Consider the following 21,225-nt stretch of genomic DNA (forward strand, 5'->3'; position numbering starts at 1 on the left):
GGACTATGTATCACTTGTATGCATTGTGAACTCACCTGTATGCATTGTGAACTATCTGTTGGTGCATCGACTTGTAGTAGTGTTGGGGTATTTTTGCTGATGATGTCATCGGTGGCACAATTTTCCCAAAAGGAGCCGTCAATTGGCTTGGTGTATCTTCCTCCCTTCTGCTTGTAATGATCGTTCAGCTAAAATTTGGGGGCCAACAGAGGTGAGGCAAAGAACCTCACCCCCGCGCTGGTACAAAGACCTCTCCACAGGTGTGGCTGTATACTGGACCGGTAGTCAGTGACGGGTAAGATCCAATTGCAATGGTACCAACCTAAGACAGGAGGCTGACACCTTGAGGTCAGCTCATCCAATAACGGGTAAGGACCATATGTACTATTGGACAACCTAAGGCAGGCACAGTCCCTAAGCCACATGCTTGTTGTTTAAACAGAGAGGGGGAGATGTTGAGAGCCACAGCCGAAGGGGCCCCAGCAAACTTTCAGACTGCCAGCTGATGATTGGCTCACAGCGGCCCCAGCAACATCTAGCTGATTGGCTCCTCTGTGGTGATGCTCATTGGGCTGTTTCCCTGCCCTTTCAGACCACGGAGCTGCTCATTGGGAGACTATTTTGGCTCCGCCCATGTGACCCAGTCAATCGGCCTCAAGAGCAGGAGGATTGTGGGAGGTGGAGAGGCTGGTGGTTGGGAGAGAGGCTTGTGGGAAGCCGGTGGTGGCAGTTGGGCTCTGAGGGGTTTTCCTGAGGAGCTGTTTTGTTTGGCGTGTGTGGTTCTAAAAATAAAGTTTGTTTCTTTTGACAAGTGGCTCCTGAGTTGTGCCCAGCCAGACTGCGGCAAGAGACCATGGGGCTGAGCTAGTGTGTTTTGTTTTTGTTTTTGTTTTATTGTTATTGTTTTTTGAGACAAGGTCTCTCTAAGTTGCCCAGGCTGGCCTCAAGCTTGCAATCCTCCTGTCTCAGCCTCAGGAGCAGCTGGAATTACAGGTGTGTGCTACCATGTACAGCTTAGTGTGGTTTACATGATCATAAGATATAAGCATCGTGCCCTGATGTTGATTAAGACTATGATGGCAAGATGCCCAGGGTCTCAGTGTGAAAGTGAGGCTGAGACATTTAATTACCTGTGTGTTAGCTTCCACTTATCCCCTCCAAGACACACCCACATGTGCTCCCTGGGGCTACTTCCCCTTGGGGTGTGAGTGTTGACCTCTTGCTCTTCATTTTCTTCTTTCTTCCAATACTTTTACTCAACTCCAGGGAATTTTCTTTTTGAATCACAACTCCAAGACTTGTTTGAAGGGTAAATTGAATTTATTAATGAATCAGAGAAAACAGCACAAAATGACCATGAAAAGCCAAGAAAGATGAATAGGGGTTCACTCTGCCTGACTCTCCCGTGCTTATTGGAATAAAGCCTCCCTGGGTCGAAAGGATGGAGCCCCTTCATGAGGGAAGGCTGGTCCTGCAGGGGGAGCATAGTGTTCCTCTGCTTCTGTGTTATGACTCCAAAACTCTCTCTCCATACCCTGTGGAAACTTTCCTTCCACTGGGTTATAAGTCTGCTCATCTAAGACCTAAACAACTTAGAAAGAATGTTTTTAAAGACTTTTTTTAAAATTTTAAGCATACTTTTTGACACCTTTGGATTTCATTTTATTTTGTTTGAAGCAGCATATTTAGAGAGAGATTCAAGCCCGACCCATTTTTAATGCTGCTAAACAATCTAGACCTAGGTTTATCCCTTTCACACTCAGAGAGAAAATATTAAGATCTTACATTAGACTTTTCCACATTAGCATGACCATACATCATCTCATTTGATCCTCACAAGAGCCCTGTGAGGTAGGCAGACAGGCATCATGGCTCCAGAACACAGAGGACAGAGTTGTAACTGGGAGAGGTGATAAGTGAATTCATGTCCTCTGGCTCCTGGTCCAGGGCTCCTTCCACTCTAAGATGAACTGAGCTCATCATTATGAGCAAAGCAGCCTTTTTGCTTAGAATAAATGAACTGTCATTTGGGCTTGCAAACACAGGCAATTTAAAGTACAGACCTCATCAGAGAACTACGGAGTAAACACACCTGAGCTCAGTTCAGCGTCAGCATTAGATGGATGAATAGGACAGAACATGGACATCTTTGACAAGGGTTTCTGCTTGTTTTCTTGATTCTCACCTGGACCATGTTGGATGTTGTAACTTTAAAGCAGCAAAGTCCAGGAGGAGAGTAGCCATTCAAAGGACTTTTTCATCTAGTAATTTATTGATTCCTTCACAAATCCTCTTGAGGTTGGGCCTACAGTCTCCATCTAGACTATAGAGGGTGGATAGGAATTCCACATCAGCAAAGTGGTTGAAGACATGGTTGATGCGCCCATGGGTCCTGGGCGTCAGGTGCCGCTGCACCAGTTCATGAACCAGTTCCTTGCACTCATGCAGGAGCTTGGAGAGCACGTTCTTATCGAAAGTGTATTCTACCTCATAGAAGCTGACCATAGTCATGGCGGTCTGGTTCAACTTCTTCCGGAACTTCTCCACAATAACAACCTCTTCCTGATTGAACTGGTTGTTCCTATAGAGAATCCCAATTTTGATTGCCACCTTGATTAAGTCTTTCATTATCTTGTGGGCTTCCTTCTTGTTGTGGGTGTGCTCTTTGGTGACTTTGTAGAGCTCATCAAAGATCTCACTGCTGGTGTCGTCAATCAACATGTTGACCACAGTTTTGCTTGCTATTTTGCTCAGAATCTTCTTCTGGGCTTGAATGGCAAGACTCTTTGAACTAAACACATCAGAACCTGTAGTAAGAAAAGAAAGAAATGTTATAGGAATATGAGAATTGTTAATTATGTTTCTAAAAACTCATGTCTTTATACCATAACTCCCTAACTGAACTCCACACAAGCCTGGTGGCCCCACATTCTCTTCACATGCTGTGCCTCTTTGCCCTTTGGAACCTTCTTAACTGTTCTTGTGCTCTTTGCAAGGGAAGTGGTCTCCTCTTGTCCAGGCTACATCTCACTATTTTGGATCTTCAAGCATAAAATATTTTTTTTTTTTTATTCTACTAGCTCATGGAGAACTCCTACAATTGCTGCCACCATGGAAACATTCAGTTTCACAAATTACACAGGAGCAAATTATTGCATAATGACAGGGATCAGTAGAACCAAAGCAGTAGGCACCAAGGGCCTTCCACGGCCCCAGTAAGCTCTCTCTCCAAAGTCTAAGACTATAGGATCTTTAAGCAACTTGACATCCAAGTGAACCTGACATAGTCAGGATTTTCCCTTCAGCCTCAGAGCAAAGAGAATAAACACATATCATATAGAACATAAAAGGAATGAATTGTGTCTCCTGACTACCCCCAAGAAAGCTCTGATTTCCTGATTTATGCTTTTCCAGAGTTTGAGACAAATGTTATTCTTGCCCAGTGTGATCATCCACTGTGGTCTCCAGACTTTGTGTGAATAACTTTTGCTCAAAAAAAAATCAAATATGTCCCCCTATGACAAATGTTTAGAAGCACTAGGATTTTCAAAAGATTGTGCTGTAAGCTTTCAAGTCAGTAATGGCCCTGTCACTGAAACATGTCTATGTCTCCTCAGGTGATTATTCCAAAAGGAACAATGAAATATAGATGGATCTGTCTTGAAATATAAAAAAATGAGTCATTACTTTATAGTCACAGCTTCTAAAAACTGCCTAAGAAAAAGGTCTGTTATCATTTGGATCTTTAATGTACCCTGAAAAGCCTATGTGTTAGGCAATTCCGGAATATTCAGAGGTGGGATGATGAGATTATGACAGCTGTAATTCATCAGTAGATTAATCCATTCAATAGATTAATAATTTGAATGGACTACTGGGTGGTAAACTGTAGTCTGGTGGTAAACTGTAGAATGGCTGGAGAAAGCAGGTCATTGGAAGCATGCCTTTGGGGACTATATCTTATCCATGGATTCTTGTTCTCTCTCTGCTTCCTGGCTGCCATGACCCTCTGCCATGATGTTCTGCTTCATCTTGGTCTAATTTTTAAAGAAGACCTTGCTGTGCACCCTTTAAATGGACAATAATGGATATCATATCACAATGGTACTTGAATTACCTCATACTTCTGATCTCTAGAAATATACAATGGTGCATTAGTGTTTTAAGCCACTAACCTTGTGATAAATAGTTACAGAAGCAATTGGAAATTAATTCAGGTGAGTAGAATTCAAACTTCCTTTTTTATTTTTTGAGACAGAATATTACTGTTGTCCATGCCATCCTTAAATTCCTGCACTCAAGCAATCCTCCTGCCTCAGCCTCCTGAGTAGCTGGAACTGTAGGTGCATGTTCATTTCCCAATATTATTTGATCAAGGAAATCTTTCTGTCTTCTTAGTAGAGCAATCACCTGTCAGGTGTGCCAGCAATCAGGAGTTTCCCAGATAGTGGACTTCACTGACAAATTTGAAAAAGTCCCAGGCAAATTAGGACAAGTTGGTCACTTTACTTTTATTCTTGAAGTATTAGTGATATGTGTATCATTGAGATTAAAAAATGAAGAACAGAGATGCAAAAAAAAAAAAAGAAAACATTTCAGAAAGTGGAAGCAGATAATGTTTAATTAATGGGTAAGATGCTTCCAGATACAGCAGGGTAAGCTGTACACTCTACATATTGCCACACTTCTCACTCCTTTCTACCTGCTTTTCAATTTTAGTGTCATGGGCTGGGGGTGTAGATCAGTGGTTGAGGGCTTGCCTAACATATGTGAGGCCTTGAATTTGATCTCCAGCACTGCGATTAATTAATTAAACTAATTCTAGAGTCAATTAATTAATTAAACTAATTCATTTTTATCCCCTTTAGACCAAGGACTCTTTATTCCTTTTTTTTTTCCTATAGTTATTCAGCACTTACTATTAGCTTGATTCTGTATGAAGTATTATGGAAAAATCCCCCCAAAAGTATTCAGTTGGGTCTTATTTTGAATATGGTTCTGCAGGGAGGCAAGATATAGATAACAAAACAAAATGCAGAAACATGAAAACAGCCTAAATTAGCATGAGTGGTAATTGTTGGCATGAGCTCTGAGGACTCTGAAGGTAGATTTGAATGTAGGTAGATGGAGACAGCTACAATGTTAGAAAGTAGTTTCTAAAGTCAGGATACAGGCCAGTAATTTTCACCAAGATGGTAAGTCCCTTGGTGGTTTCCCTGATGTTTCCAGTCATCTTTCTTGTAACAAAAAACCCCCAAAACAAAACAAAAACAAATAAACTTATTTTGTACCTACATGTGAATTAGGAGTACAAACTTCTAGGGTGAGAGCTTAGAAGGATCACAGTGTGAACAACATCTCTGAAGACTTAAAGATCAAAACTCTAGAGCAGAAAAACTCAAATGTTATAGATAAACAAAATCACTGGAAAGCTTTTAGGAAAAAAATTCACCACCAACACCAATGATCCCAAGCTGTCACAAGCTCCCTAAGTGATTATGACATGTTAAATGTGCCCCACCATGTATCCTGTGAGTCCTGTTCTGTCCTCTAGGATAGAAGGATCTGTAGTCAAGTTCAATGAGTTTGTAGATGACTAAATATTAAGGCTGGCTCTTGATGGTTCACCATACAAGTAGTTTACTAAGGCTTTGAGCAGTCCTGTAAGAAAGATAGCTGCATGTATGATTTTATTTAGTCCACTTCCCAAACTTTCTGGAGACACACACACACACACACACACACACACACACACACACACCCCACACACATCTTTTACATGTAGAAAATAATGGGAAGGATGAAGAGAAATAAAATAAAGACAGTCTGGTCAACAGAACACTTTTAATACCTCCCAAAGATATGTCAGGGCACAGTGGGGAGATGCCACTTCTTATGGTTTGGATATGAGGTATGTCCCCCCTCCAAAACTCCTGTTAATGCAGGAATATTCAGAGGTAAAATGATTAGATTATTAAACTGTAACCTGATCAGTCCATCCTAGTTTGAATGAACTGACTGGGTGGTAACTGTTGGCAGGTGGGGTTTGACAGGAGTAGGTGGACCACTGAGGGCATTCCCTGGAAAGTTTGTTCTTCCTACAGCCCCTTCCTGTCCTTCTTTTTCTGCTTCTGACCCATCTATGAGATGAGCCATTTTCCTGTGCTCTGGGCCCTTCCACCATGATGTGCTGCATCACCTTAGGCCCAGAGCAATGTGGTCAGCCATCTGAGGACTGAGACATCTGAATCTGTGAGCCCCAAATAAACTTTTCCTCCTCTAAGTTGTTCTTGTTGGGTATTTTGGTCACAGTGATGAAAAGCTAACTAAAATACCACCGTTCCACCATGCATACATGATGTTACAATGATTTGAGGGAGAGGGTGTGCCCTGAGGGGCAGTCTGATTCAGAAGATTTTGCACAAGCAAGGGAAATCTTGGCCTTGCTTCCATCCATCCTTTTGTCTCAGTCTTCTGCAAAGGGACCGTGTTGGTGACCTATAAGAAGGGATACTGTAGGCAGAGAGGAAGAGCATGAGTTAGGCTTTGAGAGTCAAGGTCAGGAGTATGCTTGGAATATTTGGGGGAATAGGCCTAACTAGTGGACATATGCTTCTTGGTGGAAAATACCAAGATATCCAGGATAGGCCTTGGCAAAACCCATTTTCTCATCCCTGTATACAATCCTGAGGAAAGCTCTTTTGGCTAAGGATAAATTTCTTTTGACTATGTTTGAACAAAAGTTCCCATTCTCTAGCGACGAAAGGTAAGAGATTAAATATGATACTTCAGAGCCTCTAAACATAGAGGTATAAATATGATTATACAGCAATAATATAGCTCCCCTGACCAGCATAATGAGACAACATTGATGAAGCTGAAAAATCCATCCTTGTAGAAAGAAATGGAAACTTTCTGAACTAAGATTGATGGGAGAGCTCGAGTAAAGGAATGTGAAGTCAATGCTTTGAAAGTAAGTATCCTTAGGACATTTATTAAAAAAGGAAAAGTACCAGGACTATGTTGGGAGAATGGTATGACAGGAATAGGGAACTAGTTTAGGGAGACAGAAAGCAAAAGATAATCTAAGTGGGGACTTCACTGGGACTAGTCTGAGTTACTGCTTTTATAAATGATGTTCATCCAGAGAATAAGTGATGTTTCCATGATTCTAGAAAACACCAACCTTTCTCAGATGGTGAAATGCCACCCTGATGGTGATAAACAGCAAGATCTTACCAAGCCGGATGAATGGGCCTAAAAGAGGCAGATGAGCCTGGTAAGATGAGCATGGTAATAACAAGGTAATAGATTTGAGGAAAGATGAAATAAATGATGATTATAGAAGATTATAGCCTCTGAGCTGTCAGCTATCGCCTAGGAGAGTACTTTGAGCCTCACCCAGGATGTGGAGGTGGAGAGGGACCAGGGGACAGCTCTTCTGTCACTCACAGGACTCTGCAACTTCTCTACCTCTATAAGAAGGGTGTGGAAAAAACTTGAATATAAATATGGAGAGTTGTATCAAAATTAGATAGCTTGAAATTATGTGTAATAGCCAGCATACAGACAGTATCACTTGACTTCTGTAAAAGCTTAAGATGAAGGCAGGAAAGCAAATTAGCTAAAAAATGTTAAGTCGAAGTTAACAGTGGACATGGTATCCAGACAAAAATAACCTGTGGTGCTTTATGAGCACCACCTGTCACGACAGAGGACCCAGGGTACAGGGAAGGTGGGAGGGAAGGCCCCAGGTCATGGGGGGCAGGGTAAGACCCTGTGCCAGAGGAAGATCTGTGGTAGTCCATGCTTCTGACTCTCGATCACTTACTTTAAATATTGGGGGGAAAACTTCAAGCAAGCTTCCTTGAGATGGAGCAGGCTCACAACTACTTTGAACTTATAGGAACTATCCTGCTCAACTGCTTATGCACCCAGAAAAGATGAGTGGTCCGGTTATGTTCCTCATGTTATACCCATCACTACTGATGAGGAGCCAGGAGCTGGAAGCGGGGGGTGAGGGCCTCCCCTCTTCCTTCTCATTCATTTCCTTTTCTCCTCTGGGTGAATGATGAGGAAGAGATTGGCTACAGGAGTAATGTAGTTGGCAGGAAGGGATGCCCATGACAAGAAGACATGGTTTCTGCTTTAATTCTTGGTTGTCCTTAAGTAGCAATGGGGACAAGATTATCAAGGAGCCTTGAGTAATGTTTTGAAATGTAAGTGTAACACAGTTGTGGTTTCCAGAAAGACTAACTGAGTTATGGCATCTTCAGGGGAGTCAAACTAGTTAAACCATTTTTCTTCACTAGTATAAAACTGTTATTTGTATACTACTGGAATATCAAAGAAAGAACAGGGAGCTAGAGGAAATAGAATAAAATGAAATTGTTAAGGGATGGTGGGGCCTTTGAGTTAGGGACAAGCAAAAACCTTGATCTCCAACCTCATGGAAAAGTGATCAAAGCTTAGAAGCTCATGAGAAATGCTTTTTGTTGATCTGATCCCTTTCATACTTGAGTGAGATGGTATTTTTGAGGCTTAAGAAAGACATTCAGAGGGCTGAGGTTGTGGCTCAGTGGTAGAGTGCTTGCCTAGCACATGGGAGGCACTGGGTTTGATCCTTAGCACCACATAAAAATAAAAAGAAAGAGAGGAAGGAAGGTAGGTATTATTTCCATCTACAAACTTGAAAAAATATTTAAAAAAAGAAAGGCATTCAGAGACATTTAAAATGCATCCACAATATAACTTAGATGAACAAGGAGGGTTAGGGTTAGTCCTTGAGGACTTCTGTTGGTTTGGTCTCTCCCTAACTTTCCAGAAGAGCCCCACCTGCCTTAAAGACAAATCCTCTGGTGAAATGATGAGAAAGGTCTTCTAAGAAGACTTGAGCTCCCCTAAATTTCCATTACCTGCAACAAGAAGAAAGTAGTTTGTGTGTTCTATGGACAGGGACACCATGACTTAAAGGGCAGCTGCCTCCACCAACACCACTGGTGTGGTGCACAAAATGAAAACATTAGAATCTTTATTTATGTTTTATTGTAATGGAGAAAATAAACTTTACTAATATCTAATACAGAGACTGACCCTGGTCCCCACTGGTGTGTGGCATTCTGAAGGAAGAAAAAGTTACTCAGCATGGTATGTGAGTGTGTGTATGTGTGTGTGTGTGTGTGTGTGTGTGTGTATGTGTGTGTGTGTAGTGGGTGTCTAGTGTATACCTCACTTGTCTGTGCCCTTTTAGAAGTTTTGCTTTATTTCAGCATATGTTTATGTATGCTTGGTTAAACAGGCTCACTGATTATATTATTTAGTTCTAACTAAACTAACCATTGCAAAACAGACTGGTGTTTTAGAAAGATTTCTGTAAGAAACAAAACCAAGGACTGAAGACCATGCATTAATCATGTAAGTACATGCAAACCATGAGGGGATGGCAGAGCTGGTGATTGTGTTCCTCGTGGCAAGAGCTTTTCCACAGCCAAACTATAAGGGAAAAGTAATGGTCTAACCAGATCTGATAAGAATTGAGCCATAAATATTTCAAAATTTTTAATAAGATGATTTGAAATATGGATTTCAAACACTTTTATTTGCCTTGAGTTATTTCCCAAAGGCAATAGGAAGACTTAACAGTTAACAAGACAATTTTTTTTGTATTTCATGTTTGAGGTAGGGTCTCACTGTGTTGCTCATGCTGGCCTTGAACCTAGGATCCTGCTCCCCGAGTTGCTGGGATTACATTTGTACACCATGGAGACTAGCTTTAGCAAAACAGTTAAATGCATTGTTATTGATCTTTAGCTTCTCCTTTGGGAGACAGGAAAAGCAATAAAGAGTGGCATGGATGCTGAGGGAGAGGGATAAGCCAAGGATGATACTGAATGTTTTTTCTAACCAGGAGACTCATTTGAGTAGGGGGACTTTTAGGTGCCATCAACTGAAATGGGCATCTTGGAGAAGCCAGTATAGCAGGAAGATGAATTCAACCTGAGTTGCCAGTGCCCATGGGTGTCTGGGTGGAGATGGGTGCACTACCCTGTTCAATCAGGCACCTTAAATCTCACTCATATGACCCCAAGCTTCCTATTTTCCCATGCAAATGCTAAGAAACAGATGATAAGAAGACAATTTTCCTGAAACAATTATCTAGCTAGGGACCCTGAGGGATAATCAGGCTCTTCCTTCAAAATGGAAATACCTGCTTATCCTATTAAAGTGGGTTCTCTATTCCCTGTAGTTAGAGCCACACTGTATAACTTCTTGGAATTCTCTTTCTCCCTTTGTGGCCCACCACAAAACCACCCTTTCTCCACCCAGTGAGAATAGGTGATTTAAAATTTAGTGTGTACTCTACAGAAAAAATAAAAACCATTATGCATGGAGAAAAAGATAGGGTAGAGAGGCAAAGGCAGGTTTGCGTGCAGGAGGATTGGTGTGGAGGGTGGAAGAAGGAAGGACTGAAATACCTGAGACAAACCCATAACAGAGGGTGTTGCACTGGACCATCATCACTCCTGAGACATGTGGTTAGTCATTTTGCCTCCAACTTATGCTTGAGCACCCCCAAATCTTGCCTTTTCCTCAAGCCTGTGAGCAGGCAGAGTTTGGCTTTGCCCATGGTAGATGCTTAGTCCTAGCAATTGATTCATTCAGAGACAGAACTGGGGATGGATGTGTTTGTGGGGATGAGGCATGGTGGACTTTCCTAGTTATACTGGACGTTTCAGCATGCTAAGCAAGGACATATAAAAGCAACTATAGTCAAAACAGACATTTCTTATAGGAAAGGAGATTCAGATATCTTCAGAAACCTTACAATGAGTAATCACCCTTGAAAAGCAGCACTAGACAATAAGAAGAAGACCAAGGGTCTTTTCATTCTTACTATCTTTCAATAACATATTGAAGAGAGACTGGCAGGGATAGTTGTGAAAACTTTTAGTTCATTATCTCATCTGGTCCTCAACCTCTCAGTCAAACACCTATCAGCACCAAGAAATATGTAACTCAACTAAGGATAAGCTAGAGATAAGGATCAAAACCACAATTTGTTTAACTGTTTTGCTAAAGCTGGTCTCAATGGTGTAAAAATGTAATCCCAGCAACTCAGGGGGCCAAGGCAGGAGGATTGGGGGCTCAAGGCCAGCATGCATAACACAGCAAGACCCCATCTCAAACACAAAATACAAAAAACTATCTTGCTTCCTGTTAAGGCTTCCTACTGTCTTTGGGAAATAACTCAAGGCAAGTAAAGGTGTTTGAAATCTACATTTCAAATCATCTTATTAAAGCTTTTTAGCATGAATTTGTACCTAAGGTGGCTTACACCGTGTATTTGAATCTCAACAATTCTGCAAGAGAGGAAGCTCTCTTCCATTGCATAGAGGAGGAGACTGAGGCACAGCCTGTAGAAGTAATTCACTCAAAGCTCTGGTGCTAATAAATAGCAGAGCTGCCATTGGGCCCAAGTTCACCAGACACCAAACAAAGCCTGCAATCTTAGCCTTTCTGAATCTACCTTCAGAAAATTGCTCTTGGCTTCCTAATGACTATGATTTCTCACTTATTAGAAATGTTAAGTGGGCTGGGGATGTGGCTCAAGTGGCAGCGTGCTCGCCTGGCATGCATGCAGCCCGGGTTCAATCCTCAGCACCACATACAAAGATGTTGTGTCCGCCGAAACTAAAAAAAAAATAAATAAATAAATATTTTTTTTAAAAAAAAGAAATGTTAAGTAGGCCTCAATTTAAATCTCCATGTAGCTAGGAGAGTTAACATCCCATCATTAAAAAAATACAAAAAGGACATCTTATGATAGCACAATATTGTGTATTCATCAAAACTTGAAGATAGATGTAGCATTTATTTTTAGAGGGGGATTATATATATTTCAACAGAATTATATATTGGTTTTGTTTTTCATATTGATTTTATAGCCAGCTCTGAAAAGTGAATGAGTGTTTGATAATTTTACTTACCAGAGCTAACTGAAGCAGACACTGTGAAGTCACTGGGGGGTGAATCATCTCCAACTCAACAGGTTAATTATGGAGATCTGAGAGATATTTTTGTCTCACTGCAGCAGAAGAGCAACCATCACTAAAACAACATCTACTTACAAGATTCCTTTAAACAAAGATTACCTACCCCCACCCTGTTGCATCTAACAAATAACTAGTATCTCTCTGAATGGTAGATCATATTCAGGTTCAATAATAATAATAGAATCTACTTATGTGGTGTTGCTTATATGAAGTGCTTCATGCAAAACAATTAATCATATTCTTGCAGAAACGAATCATCATCACCACTACCACCACCACACCATCATCATCATGGTCACCACCATTAGCAGCAGCAGCAGCAGCAGCAGCAGCTATAACATTTGAGATGAGCAAAGAGAGATGAGATAGCTTGTCTAAACCTACTACTTAGGAAGTGGCAGAGCTGGATTGTGCCATCTGTCTTATAGTCTTATGCTTCAACCCACCATACTGAACTGCCATGCAGGGGGTGACAAACCAATTAGTTTAAATGCTTCTTGAATTGCTGCCACTTAAAAATGGAGTTAGAGCAGTTTTATTTCCCCTCGGAAGAATTAATTTCTTTTTAAAAACCCACAGCACATCTAAAACATCTAGAAAAAAACCAAACACTTGTGTGGTCACCACTCAAAAGCAACAAGTCTTAATATTTTGGCCTTAAAGACAGGGGGAAGTAAGGAGAGGGGACCTCCCTCTCTTCTGCTTCTACCTCCTCAGATCTAACTGGAATCCAGGAGTTGATGTGCCTTAGCTCATCTCTGCTTTTTTTTTTTTTTAAATTTTTGCCTCATTGTACGAGTGTGCCTGCATCAACATTATATTGAAAATCATTTTTAAACTTCACATTAAAATGTGTCACTACATATTACACATATCCTTCTGCAACTTTTCATTCAACATCATGCTTTCTAAATTTACCTAGTCATTTAGTTGCCTGTATGAAAATATCCCTGTATTTCCTGTTGATGGGCATTTAAATTATTTCCACTTTCTGCACATTCACAACAGCCTCCCAGAGTCTACACCTAGGGCAAGCCTGCCAAGTCTGTAGCAAGAGCTGCCAAGTGCTCCCCAGTGACACTGCACTCATTTTCGCTCCCAGCAGCAGCGTCTGAGTTCCTGGGGTTCTGCTTCCTCATCAACACTTCAAGTGGTCCAACTTTTTAATTTTTGCCAATCTGATAGGTACAAAGTGGAATCTTGTGTTAATATGCATTTCCCTGACTGCTAGTGAAATTTGATGTTTTTGTGTTTACTGGGCATTTAGGTTTTTCTCTTCCGTGAAATGCTCATTCATATAATATACTCATACTTTTTCAATTAGATTGCATGTCTTTTTCCTGTTCACTGGTAACAGGTTTTTAAATTTTTTTTGTTTTTAGTTGTTGATAGACCTTTGTTTATTTATATGCAGTGCTGAGAATCAAACCCAGTGCCTCACACATGCCAGGCAAGTGCATTACCACTGAGCCACAATCCCAGCCCTTGATAGCAGTTTTATATACTAAGGATTCTTATCTTCCACTGATCTCACATGAGTTGCACATACCTCCTCCCAGTCTGTAGTATTCACTCTTACTTTTATTATGGTGCCTTTAGTCATACAGAAAATTTAAATGTTAACATTGTCACATTTTTCAATCTTTCCCTTGATGGTTGATGGGTTTTTATATCTCATTTTAAAAATTCCTTTCCTGCCATGAGGTGATAAGAGTCATGTATTTTCCAGAAGTTTTAAGGTTTTGCTTTTCACATTGAGATCTTTGATCCATCTGGAATCTATTTTATGATGTCAAGAATTTTTTTCTCCTCACAATTTATTCTTTTTATTGAATAGTTTATCCTTTCTGCTACTGATCTGTTAGCCCCTCCTTTTTCTTATCAAGTTTCCATATTTCATGCATCTGTTTCTAATCTTTTTACTCCTCCATTCCACTAGTATTTTTTGTTACCAATAACATATTTTCTTAATTACCAATACTCTTAAATTATGATAGACCAAAAGGAAGTCCCTTCTCTTTATTCTGCTTAGAAATTGTCTTGATTCTCACTTTTATTCTTCCATATGAATTTTTTTTTTGTACTGGAGATTAAATCCAGGGACGTTTTACCCCTGAGCTAAGACCCCAGCCCTTTTTATTTTTTGAGACAGGGTCTCACTAAATTGCTTAGGGCCTCGATAAGTTGCTGAGGCTGGCCTTGAACTTGTGATCCTCCTGCCTTAGTCTCCCAAGTTATTGGGATTACACACGACGCCACTGCACTGGGCTTCCACATGAATTTTAGAATCATTTGATCAAATGCAATACCACCCTTTATTAATCTTAAGTAAGCTGTTATCTTTAATATAGAAACTTCAAATCCATTAACATGATATTATTTCCACTTAGTTAGACCTTCTTTGTTCTCCAGTAATGTTTATGGCTCTTCTCCATAAAGCTCTTGCATTTTTTTTCCATCAGATTTCCTTTAAGGTAGCATAGAGTTTCAATTGCTCCTGTTAGCATAAATTTTTTTCTATTACAATCATTGAATGGTTGTTAATGATGGATAGGAATCCAAATGGTTCCTGTATATTTATCTCTAATTGAGAAATTTTGCTGAGCTCTGTTATTAGGTTTTATTTATATCTCTTGGATTTTTTTATGTATACAACATTGCTTGCATAAAATTTTTCTTCTACCTCCTTTTTTCTTGCTTGCTTTATGCCATGGTGGGAACACCCCATACAATTTGGATAGTAAGAATGCTATTTGGCATCCCTGCTTTATTCTTTAATTTTAAAAGGATTACCTCTAAAATTTTCCCAATAAATATGATGAGCTTTTGATGTGTTCCACTTATCAAGTTAAAAAAATCTTTCTCCTATTCCTATTTTGCTAAGGTTTTTTGTTTTGCTTTAAAGTAGAAATGCACACATAACTATAATACTTTCTTTGAACCTATTGAGATGATCATACAGTTTATCTCTTTTAATATGTGAACTTATCAATTATAAAAAGGCTTTTTTATTTAAACCATCATTGCATACCCAGGATAAGCCTTTCCTGGTCTTAATGTGTGTGTATTTACTATATTGGTAAATCTATTATTAATATTGTATTTAGCATTTTGAAGCTATACTCAAAAGTGAGTTGGTCTATAATTTCTCCCTGGTGCTTTCCTTGTCCCATTTTGATGTTAGAGTAAACTAGCCTCATAACATGAATTGAGTAGCTTTCCTTCTTTTCTTGTTCTCTGAGGTTGCTTATGTAAGATATGTAAGGTGGGATTAACAGTTTTTGATGCTTTTAGTAAAAATTGCCCACTTAAGACTAGTGTATATTTTGAAAAGGTGAGGACTCAGGTTATGTAATATTTGTTTATTCAGGTGTAGCAGGCAATCATCTCCTAAAACAGCAATACTTTTGGTATTTTATTTAACAACAGTCTTTCCTTCCTTTTTCCTCCCTCTCTCCCCGTCTCTCCTTCCTTCCTCCCTCACTCCATCCTTTCTTCCTTCCTCTCTCCCTCCCACTCTCCCTTCCTTCCTTTCTTATTTTCCTCCCTTCCAGAGAGCATCCACAAAGGAGGAAGCTGCTCTGAATGGCAGATCACTCTCAGGAATAAAGTGATAAATGTGATTCACTAGTATAATTTGTAATACTATTCTCCTTGTTTTATTTTAAGAGGGGGAGACTAAGCAGTTATTTCTTCTCAAAGTTGTTTCTTTCTTTAATAATTTTATCATCAAAAATGTTACATGAGCACTGCAAAAAGTCATAAAATATAGATAAGCTAACAGAAGAAAATGAGCCCCCATCATCCCAGTATGCATCACAGTTAGCAAGTGTATGTTCTTCCAAACATGCATATTCACAAATGTAGGATCTATGAACACTTGGTTTTTTTCACCTGAGTTTTCATTCAACATTTTGACAATGATTTTCCATGTCAATAAATATATATAATCTTTTGTAAATGACAAAAAATTTTTGTCACCATTACTTCTATCAGTTCCCTCTTTTAATTTTTTTTTTTAGTTTTAGAAGGACACAATATGTTTATTTATTTTTTATGTGGTGCTGAGGATGAAACGTAGTACCCCACACATGGGAGGCAAGCACTCTACCACTGAGCTACAAGCCCAGCCCCTATCAGTTTCCTCTTGATAGACTTCAAACTGTTTCCAGTTTTTGCTATTGAGAATCTGGGGAAAATAGCAAATGACTCAGCTCTATGCTTTGGGGAAAGTTGTCTAAAGGTATGTTTTTGCACATGATAGGAGTCCCTGCTAATGTCCCTTCCTAGACCATGAAATGGCTGGAGACACTGAGGAGGAGTCTCAGAAGCAGACCCTCTGGTTCATCCTACCCTCTGGTTCATTCCAGTCCTCCTGGCAGAGGCCTGCTTATCCAAAGTCAGTTAGAGAACATGCTGAAATTAGAAGTCAAAGGTGGCTCATAAGGATGGCTTTGCCCTAACCCACTGGCTGAAGACAGTTCAACAAGAGCCAAATACAGCAGATATCAGGCCCTGTGGGTCCTAGCTGCCAACCACACCCTGACCTTCTCATGCCTACAGCCAAGTCTGATGGACCCTGCCTAGGTGGAAGAGGCTCAACTGAAGCCTGTCTGTGGTGGCTGAAAGCCCCCTCCCACCATGAGCCCCTGGCCAACCCTCACTCCTTCCCCCAGGGAGGGTGTCCTTTGCATTCATCTTCACCTCAATCCTTTCCGTGCTGCACTGTAATTGACTCTGCTTTCCACACCTGGGGCTGAGTTCTTGGGGACTGATGCTCAGATGATTTATGTGACATTACAAGTGCCTGCTTTGTAGAAGTAATCCAATAAATGTCTCTTAAATGAGTGATGAAATGAGTGATTTACCATGGTCTTTCTCATTCCTTGAGGCCCACATTCTATCTGTTCAGGATCCACAGTTGGAAGTAGGTGTGTATTGACAAAATGCAGATCGAATTGCATATACTCCAATGCCTTCTCACCTCAGCACAGGATTTACCCCTTGCCTTTCACTCCATGCTACCTGCCTGGCCTAGTCTTCACCCCATCAAACAGCAGCATCACCTGGGGCCAGATGCATTGCCTACCACACCCTTAGTGTTTAATTCCAGCAGGAACCCTCTCCATGACACTAGCACCTATCCCTCCTGCCACACCTAGAACCTCCCCATTTGTGCCCCTTCACACTCATGAGCTATTTTAATATCGAGGAGTTGTTGGGCATGGGAATAGCACAAGCCATGTTCTGTCTCTCTGGCGATCCTCTCTCTCTCTGCTGGCAGCTCCCAAACTGTTCACCACAGCAGGCACTCAAAAACCCAGGCTCAGGCCACCAGACTGCTAACAAGGACGCCAGTAGGATGCCATATTCAGAGTCATGGGAGGATGCCAACAGGGTAATATGTGAAATTAGTAAGTAGACTGAAGCAATAAAAATGTCAGTCTGGAATTCAATTTTTGAATTCCACCTATAATGTTAAAAAGCAGGCAATAAAATGGATCAAAATCTAGTCTAATTTGAAAAAATAAAATGTGACCTGAGGCAATAGGTATCTGAGTCTAAAGGACTGAGGCTCCTGAAAGATACTATAGTTAAATACAGCAACATTTAAACCCTCAGTTTACTAAGGTTACAAAAGGTTAAAAAAAATAAAAATAAAAAAGCTGTTAGCTACATTAGGGAAGTTAGAACAAATGAGGGAGAATAAACCAGAAGGTACTTCTGGATGGGAGACATTTCATAGATAGAACTATGTCTTGTTCAATGTTCTACTTTATTTTGGAGGGAAGGGTAAAATATGAATTTTGTACAATGATATTTTGGGTTTCAGTCACATTGAATGTGTAACAGCAGGAAAGGGGATGATGTAATATATTACTTATAATATCCCTTATGTATATGTTGTAGTAAAATTGTTGGTTTTTTTTTTCCATGAATTTGAGATCTGAGACAAGAGTCAAATCACATTTCTAATTTCTGCTGGTGCCAAGCCTATGGAATGACAGTGTTGAGGGATGCAGTTTGTAGATGGGAGGTGGGATTGGCCCCTAAAGGGGGTCCTGAGATGGCTCCCAAGTTCTCCAGGGACACCTGTTTGGATGGAGCCAAGGGTCAGACCCATTCATATTGCCCAAGAGAAAGGACCAACCAGCAGTGGCAGCCTGACTTCCTGGAAGTTACTAAGAACTGTGTCTTTCTCTGAGGCTTCCTTTCTAAACTAGATTGTCCCTGTACTTGGTTCTACAGTAGGGAATGGCTCAGAATAAAAATTTTTAGACCTTAGGTAATGTAAAACAGTATCACCAAAAGGCTTCACCATTTCCCAGCCAAGTCACCAGGTATAGTCACTCAAAGATGCTGAGAAAGGCTGTCCTGAGGAGTGGAGAAGCCAGGATGTGGCATGGGGTTGCTCCCCAAAGACAGGGAAACACAGACAGCTGATCAGGGAACCTGACTCAGGCCACTGATCTGGGAGAGGAGGACAGAGTCAGCTGCCAGTCCCACCCCTGCACCCCCAAGTACTCATGGGGGCGCTCATCCTCACCTTCCTGATTTCTGGCCTTTTAAATGAAGAAGCTGACTAGGTGATTCTGCTGATTTGTTTTATATTCTCAGTTGTGACCCCTACAGAATCAGAAACTGAATATGTGCCTTTTTTTCCATTAAAAAACCAACACAGGGCAACATCAGATGTGAACATGGGCCAGGTCACCAGCTTTTTTTTTTTTTTTTCCTCATGCTAGCTCCCTGCCCTGCAAATTCTTGCCCTGTTCTACTCTTGCCATCTTCTTAAATGGAGTGCCCCCTGCTTTGAACAATCTGGCCTTAGAGCCTCTAGCTTTCCCTTCCTGTGGCTTTCCTCCAGCATGCCTCCTTCTCCCCCGTTTCTTTGGGGCCCTTGACTCCCAACCAGGCCTCATCCTGTGCTGACCACAGAGCACATGGGGCATGCTGGCTCTCCCCATACCTCTTACTGTGCTGGCCTCAGTGCCCACAGACTAAGCTGCAGACTGGTAACCCTGCCAGGCCTTCCAGCCCCAGCAAGCACTGATGCAGCTGCCTGTGGGAACTGTCTGGAAACCTCAAGGCCAGCTCTTCCCACTAGGCCTGGCATCCCTGTGTCTCCAAGAGAAGTTGCTCATCCTTCCTCCAGGATCACCCCATTTTGCTTTGTGTATCTTCTCCCTAGATCCAAGTATCACTTACTGTCCTCCAGCAACACCTCCCCACAGTGGGGCTTACTCAAGGACCTCCAGCCTGGCTTCATTGGCTTCTTCCCTGGCAGTTTCAGGATGGGGCACCTTTGACTGTTGTGCCACCAACATGTGTCAGGAACTTGATGATGATTTTTTTTTTTCTTTTTGTCAGGCGGGTAACAATGTTTAGAGGAAGGCACATCGCTCATGATAGCATGAATACCCAATCATCACACTTATGAACCAAAGGATCTTGATAATGAATTTAAACCTCCAAAAGCAAATGGCAACTGGTCAGCCTGGGGAACTGTGGTTTTGTCCTTCCCTGGCTTTCACTCGGAACTTGATAGTTACTGCTGTCACCAATGCCATAAATGGTCTTTTCTCTTTTTCTTTCCTTCTTTCTTTATTTCCCTTCTTCCTTCCTTCCTTCCCTCCCTCCTTCTCTTCTTTCTTTCTTTTTTTCTTCTTTTTTTTGGATTGCTGAATACTATTTTATTGTATAGCTCACTTTTTGGTTTTATTTTTGATTAACATGTATTAGTTATACATATTGAAGGAGTTCAAGGTGATATTTCAATATGCAAATATGCATATGGTATCCACTGATCAAATCCAGCCTCTCTTTATCCAACCCCAACCCTCTTCCCAGTCTCTAGTAATCAGTATTCTACATTTGGATCCTCTTCTAAATACATTTCCATATTTGAGAAAGAACATGTGGTATTCTCCTTTCTGTGTCTGATTTATTTCACTTATCATCATACCCTTCAGCTCCATGCATTTTGCTACACATGACAGATTTCATTCCTCTTTATGGCTGAATAGTATTCCATAATGTATGTGTACCACATTTTGTTTGTCCATTCATCTGTTGACAGGCATCTAGACTAATTCCATATCTTTGCTATTATGAATAGCAGTGTAATAAACATGGATATGCAAGTTTCTCTTTTGTATGCTGACTTCATTTCCTTTGGATATACCCAGGAGTAGGATAACTGGATCATGTGGTAAATCTAGTTTTAGTTTTACTAGGCATGCTCCCTACCACTGAACTATAGCCCCAGACCTCTAATTTTAGTTTTAAAAGGAATTTCCACACAGTTCTCCATAGTGGTTGTACTAATTTACATTTCCATTAATAGTGTGTGAGACACTTTTTAAAAAAATAGACATTTTTAATTGGAGTAAGATGGTCTCTCGTTTTGATTTGCATTTCACTGATGGCTAATGATATTGAACATTTTCTCATTTATTTATTGGCCTACCAAATGGTCTTTTAATTGTCTCTGAGAAGCGTTTGGAAACATGGGAGGGCATTTTTTATTTTCACAGTGTGAGTGGGTGTTTTTCAGGCTGTTGGGAGCGAGCAGGTATGCTAACTATCCTGTAATCCAGGACAGAAAACGCCAAGGGGATTGCCCTGAGACACCTACTTCTCAGTCTTCATCTAACCTGGCCTCCAGCAGGTCTCTGTCTTCCTGATCACAGCTCTGTGTCCTTCTCAGACTCCTTCTGGGCTCCTCTTCTTCTGACAATGCCTTAAGATTGTGTGTTCTCCTGGGTTTCCTTAAGGCCTTCTCCACCACATGCTCTCTGTGAGTGATAGGTGCCACTCCTCTTCCATGTGTTGATCCCTTCTCAATATGTCCTCAATCCAGTCTTATCTCCAGAGGTCCACCCCATTTCTAACTGCTTGCCTGGTTTCTTCACCTGTATTCCCAGACCCATCAACCTCCACATGTTCAAAATCTCATCATCTTCTTTCTTTACCCCCAGAAGCCCTCTCCTGGTATTAGGTGTGACTGCCCCTTGCCTCATGTCAAGACAGGAATCTGGGGGCCATCCTTGCCTTATTTCTCTCCTTTAGTTCCCACATCTAGTGGGGTACCAGCAGTCTATTCAGCTCCCTTCATTATCTTCAAATGCATCTGTTTTCCTCACACACTGCGTAGCACAGATCCTGATTA

General features: G+C 40.9%; 1 protein-coding gene and 1 pseudogene across 1 annotated transcript in view; both read right to left on the reverse strand.

Annotated features, from left to right (window-relative positions):
• Window positions 1-2,244: 2,244 nt before the first annotated feature.
• The window catches only part of Tnfaip8l3 (TNF alpha induced protein 8 like 3), a 34,889-nt gene continuing 15,908 nt past the window's right edge, over window positions 2,245-21,225 (reverse strand). Inside the window, exon 2 of the mRNA XM_026393181.2 lies at window positions 2,245-2,807. Within this exon, the coding sequence (XP_026248966.1) occupies window positions 2,245-2,807 (563 nt within the window). The remainder of the gene's footprint in view (window positions 2,808-21,225) is intronic.
• LOC113186235 (small nucleolar RNA U13) lies at window positions 19,419-19,504 on the reverse strand (annotated as a pseudogene).

Source organism: Urocitellus parryii, chromosome 6, assembly GCF_045843805.1.
Source record: "Urocitellus parryii isolate mUroPar1 chromosome 6, mUroPar1.hap1, whole genome shotgun sequence".
NCBI classification, from domain to species: domain Eukaryota; kingdom Metazoa; phylum Chordata; class Mammalia; order Rodentia; family Sciuridae; genus Urocitellus; species Urocitellus parryii.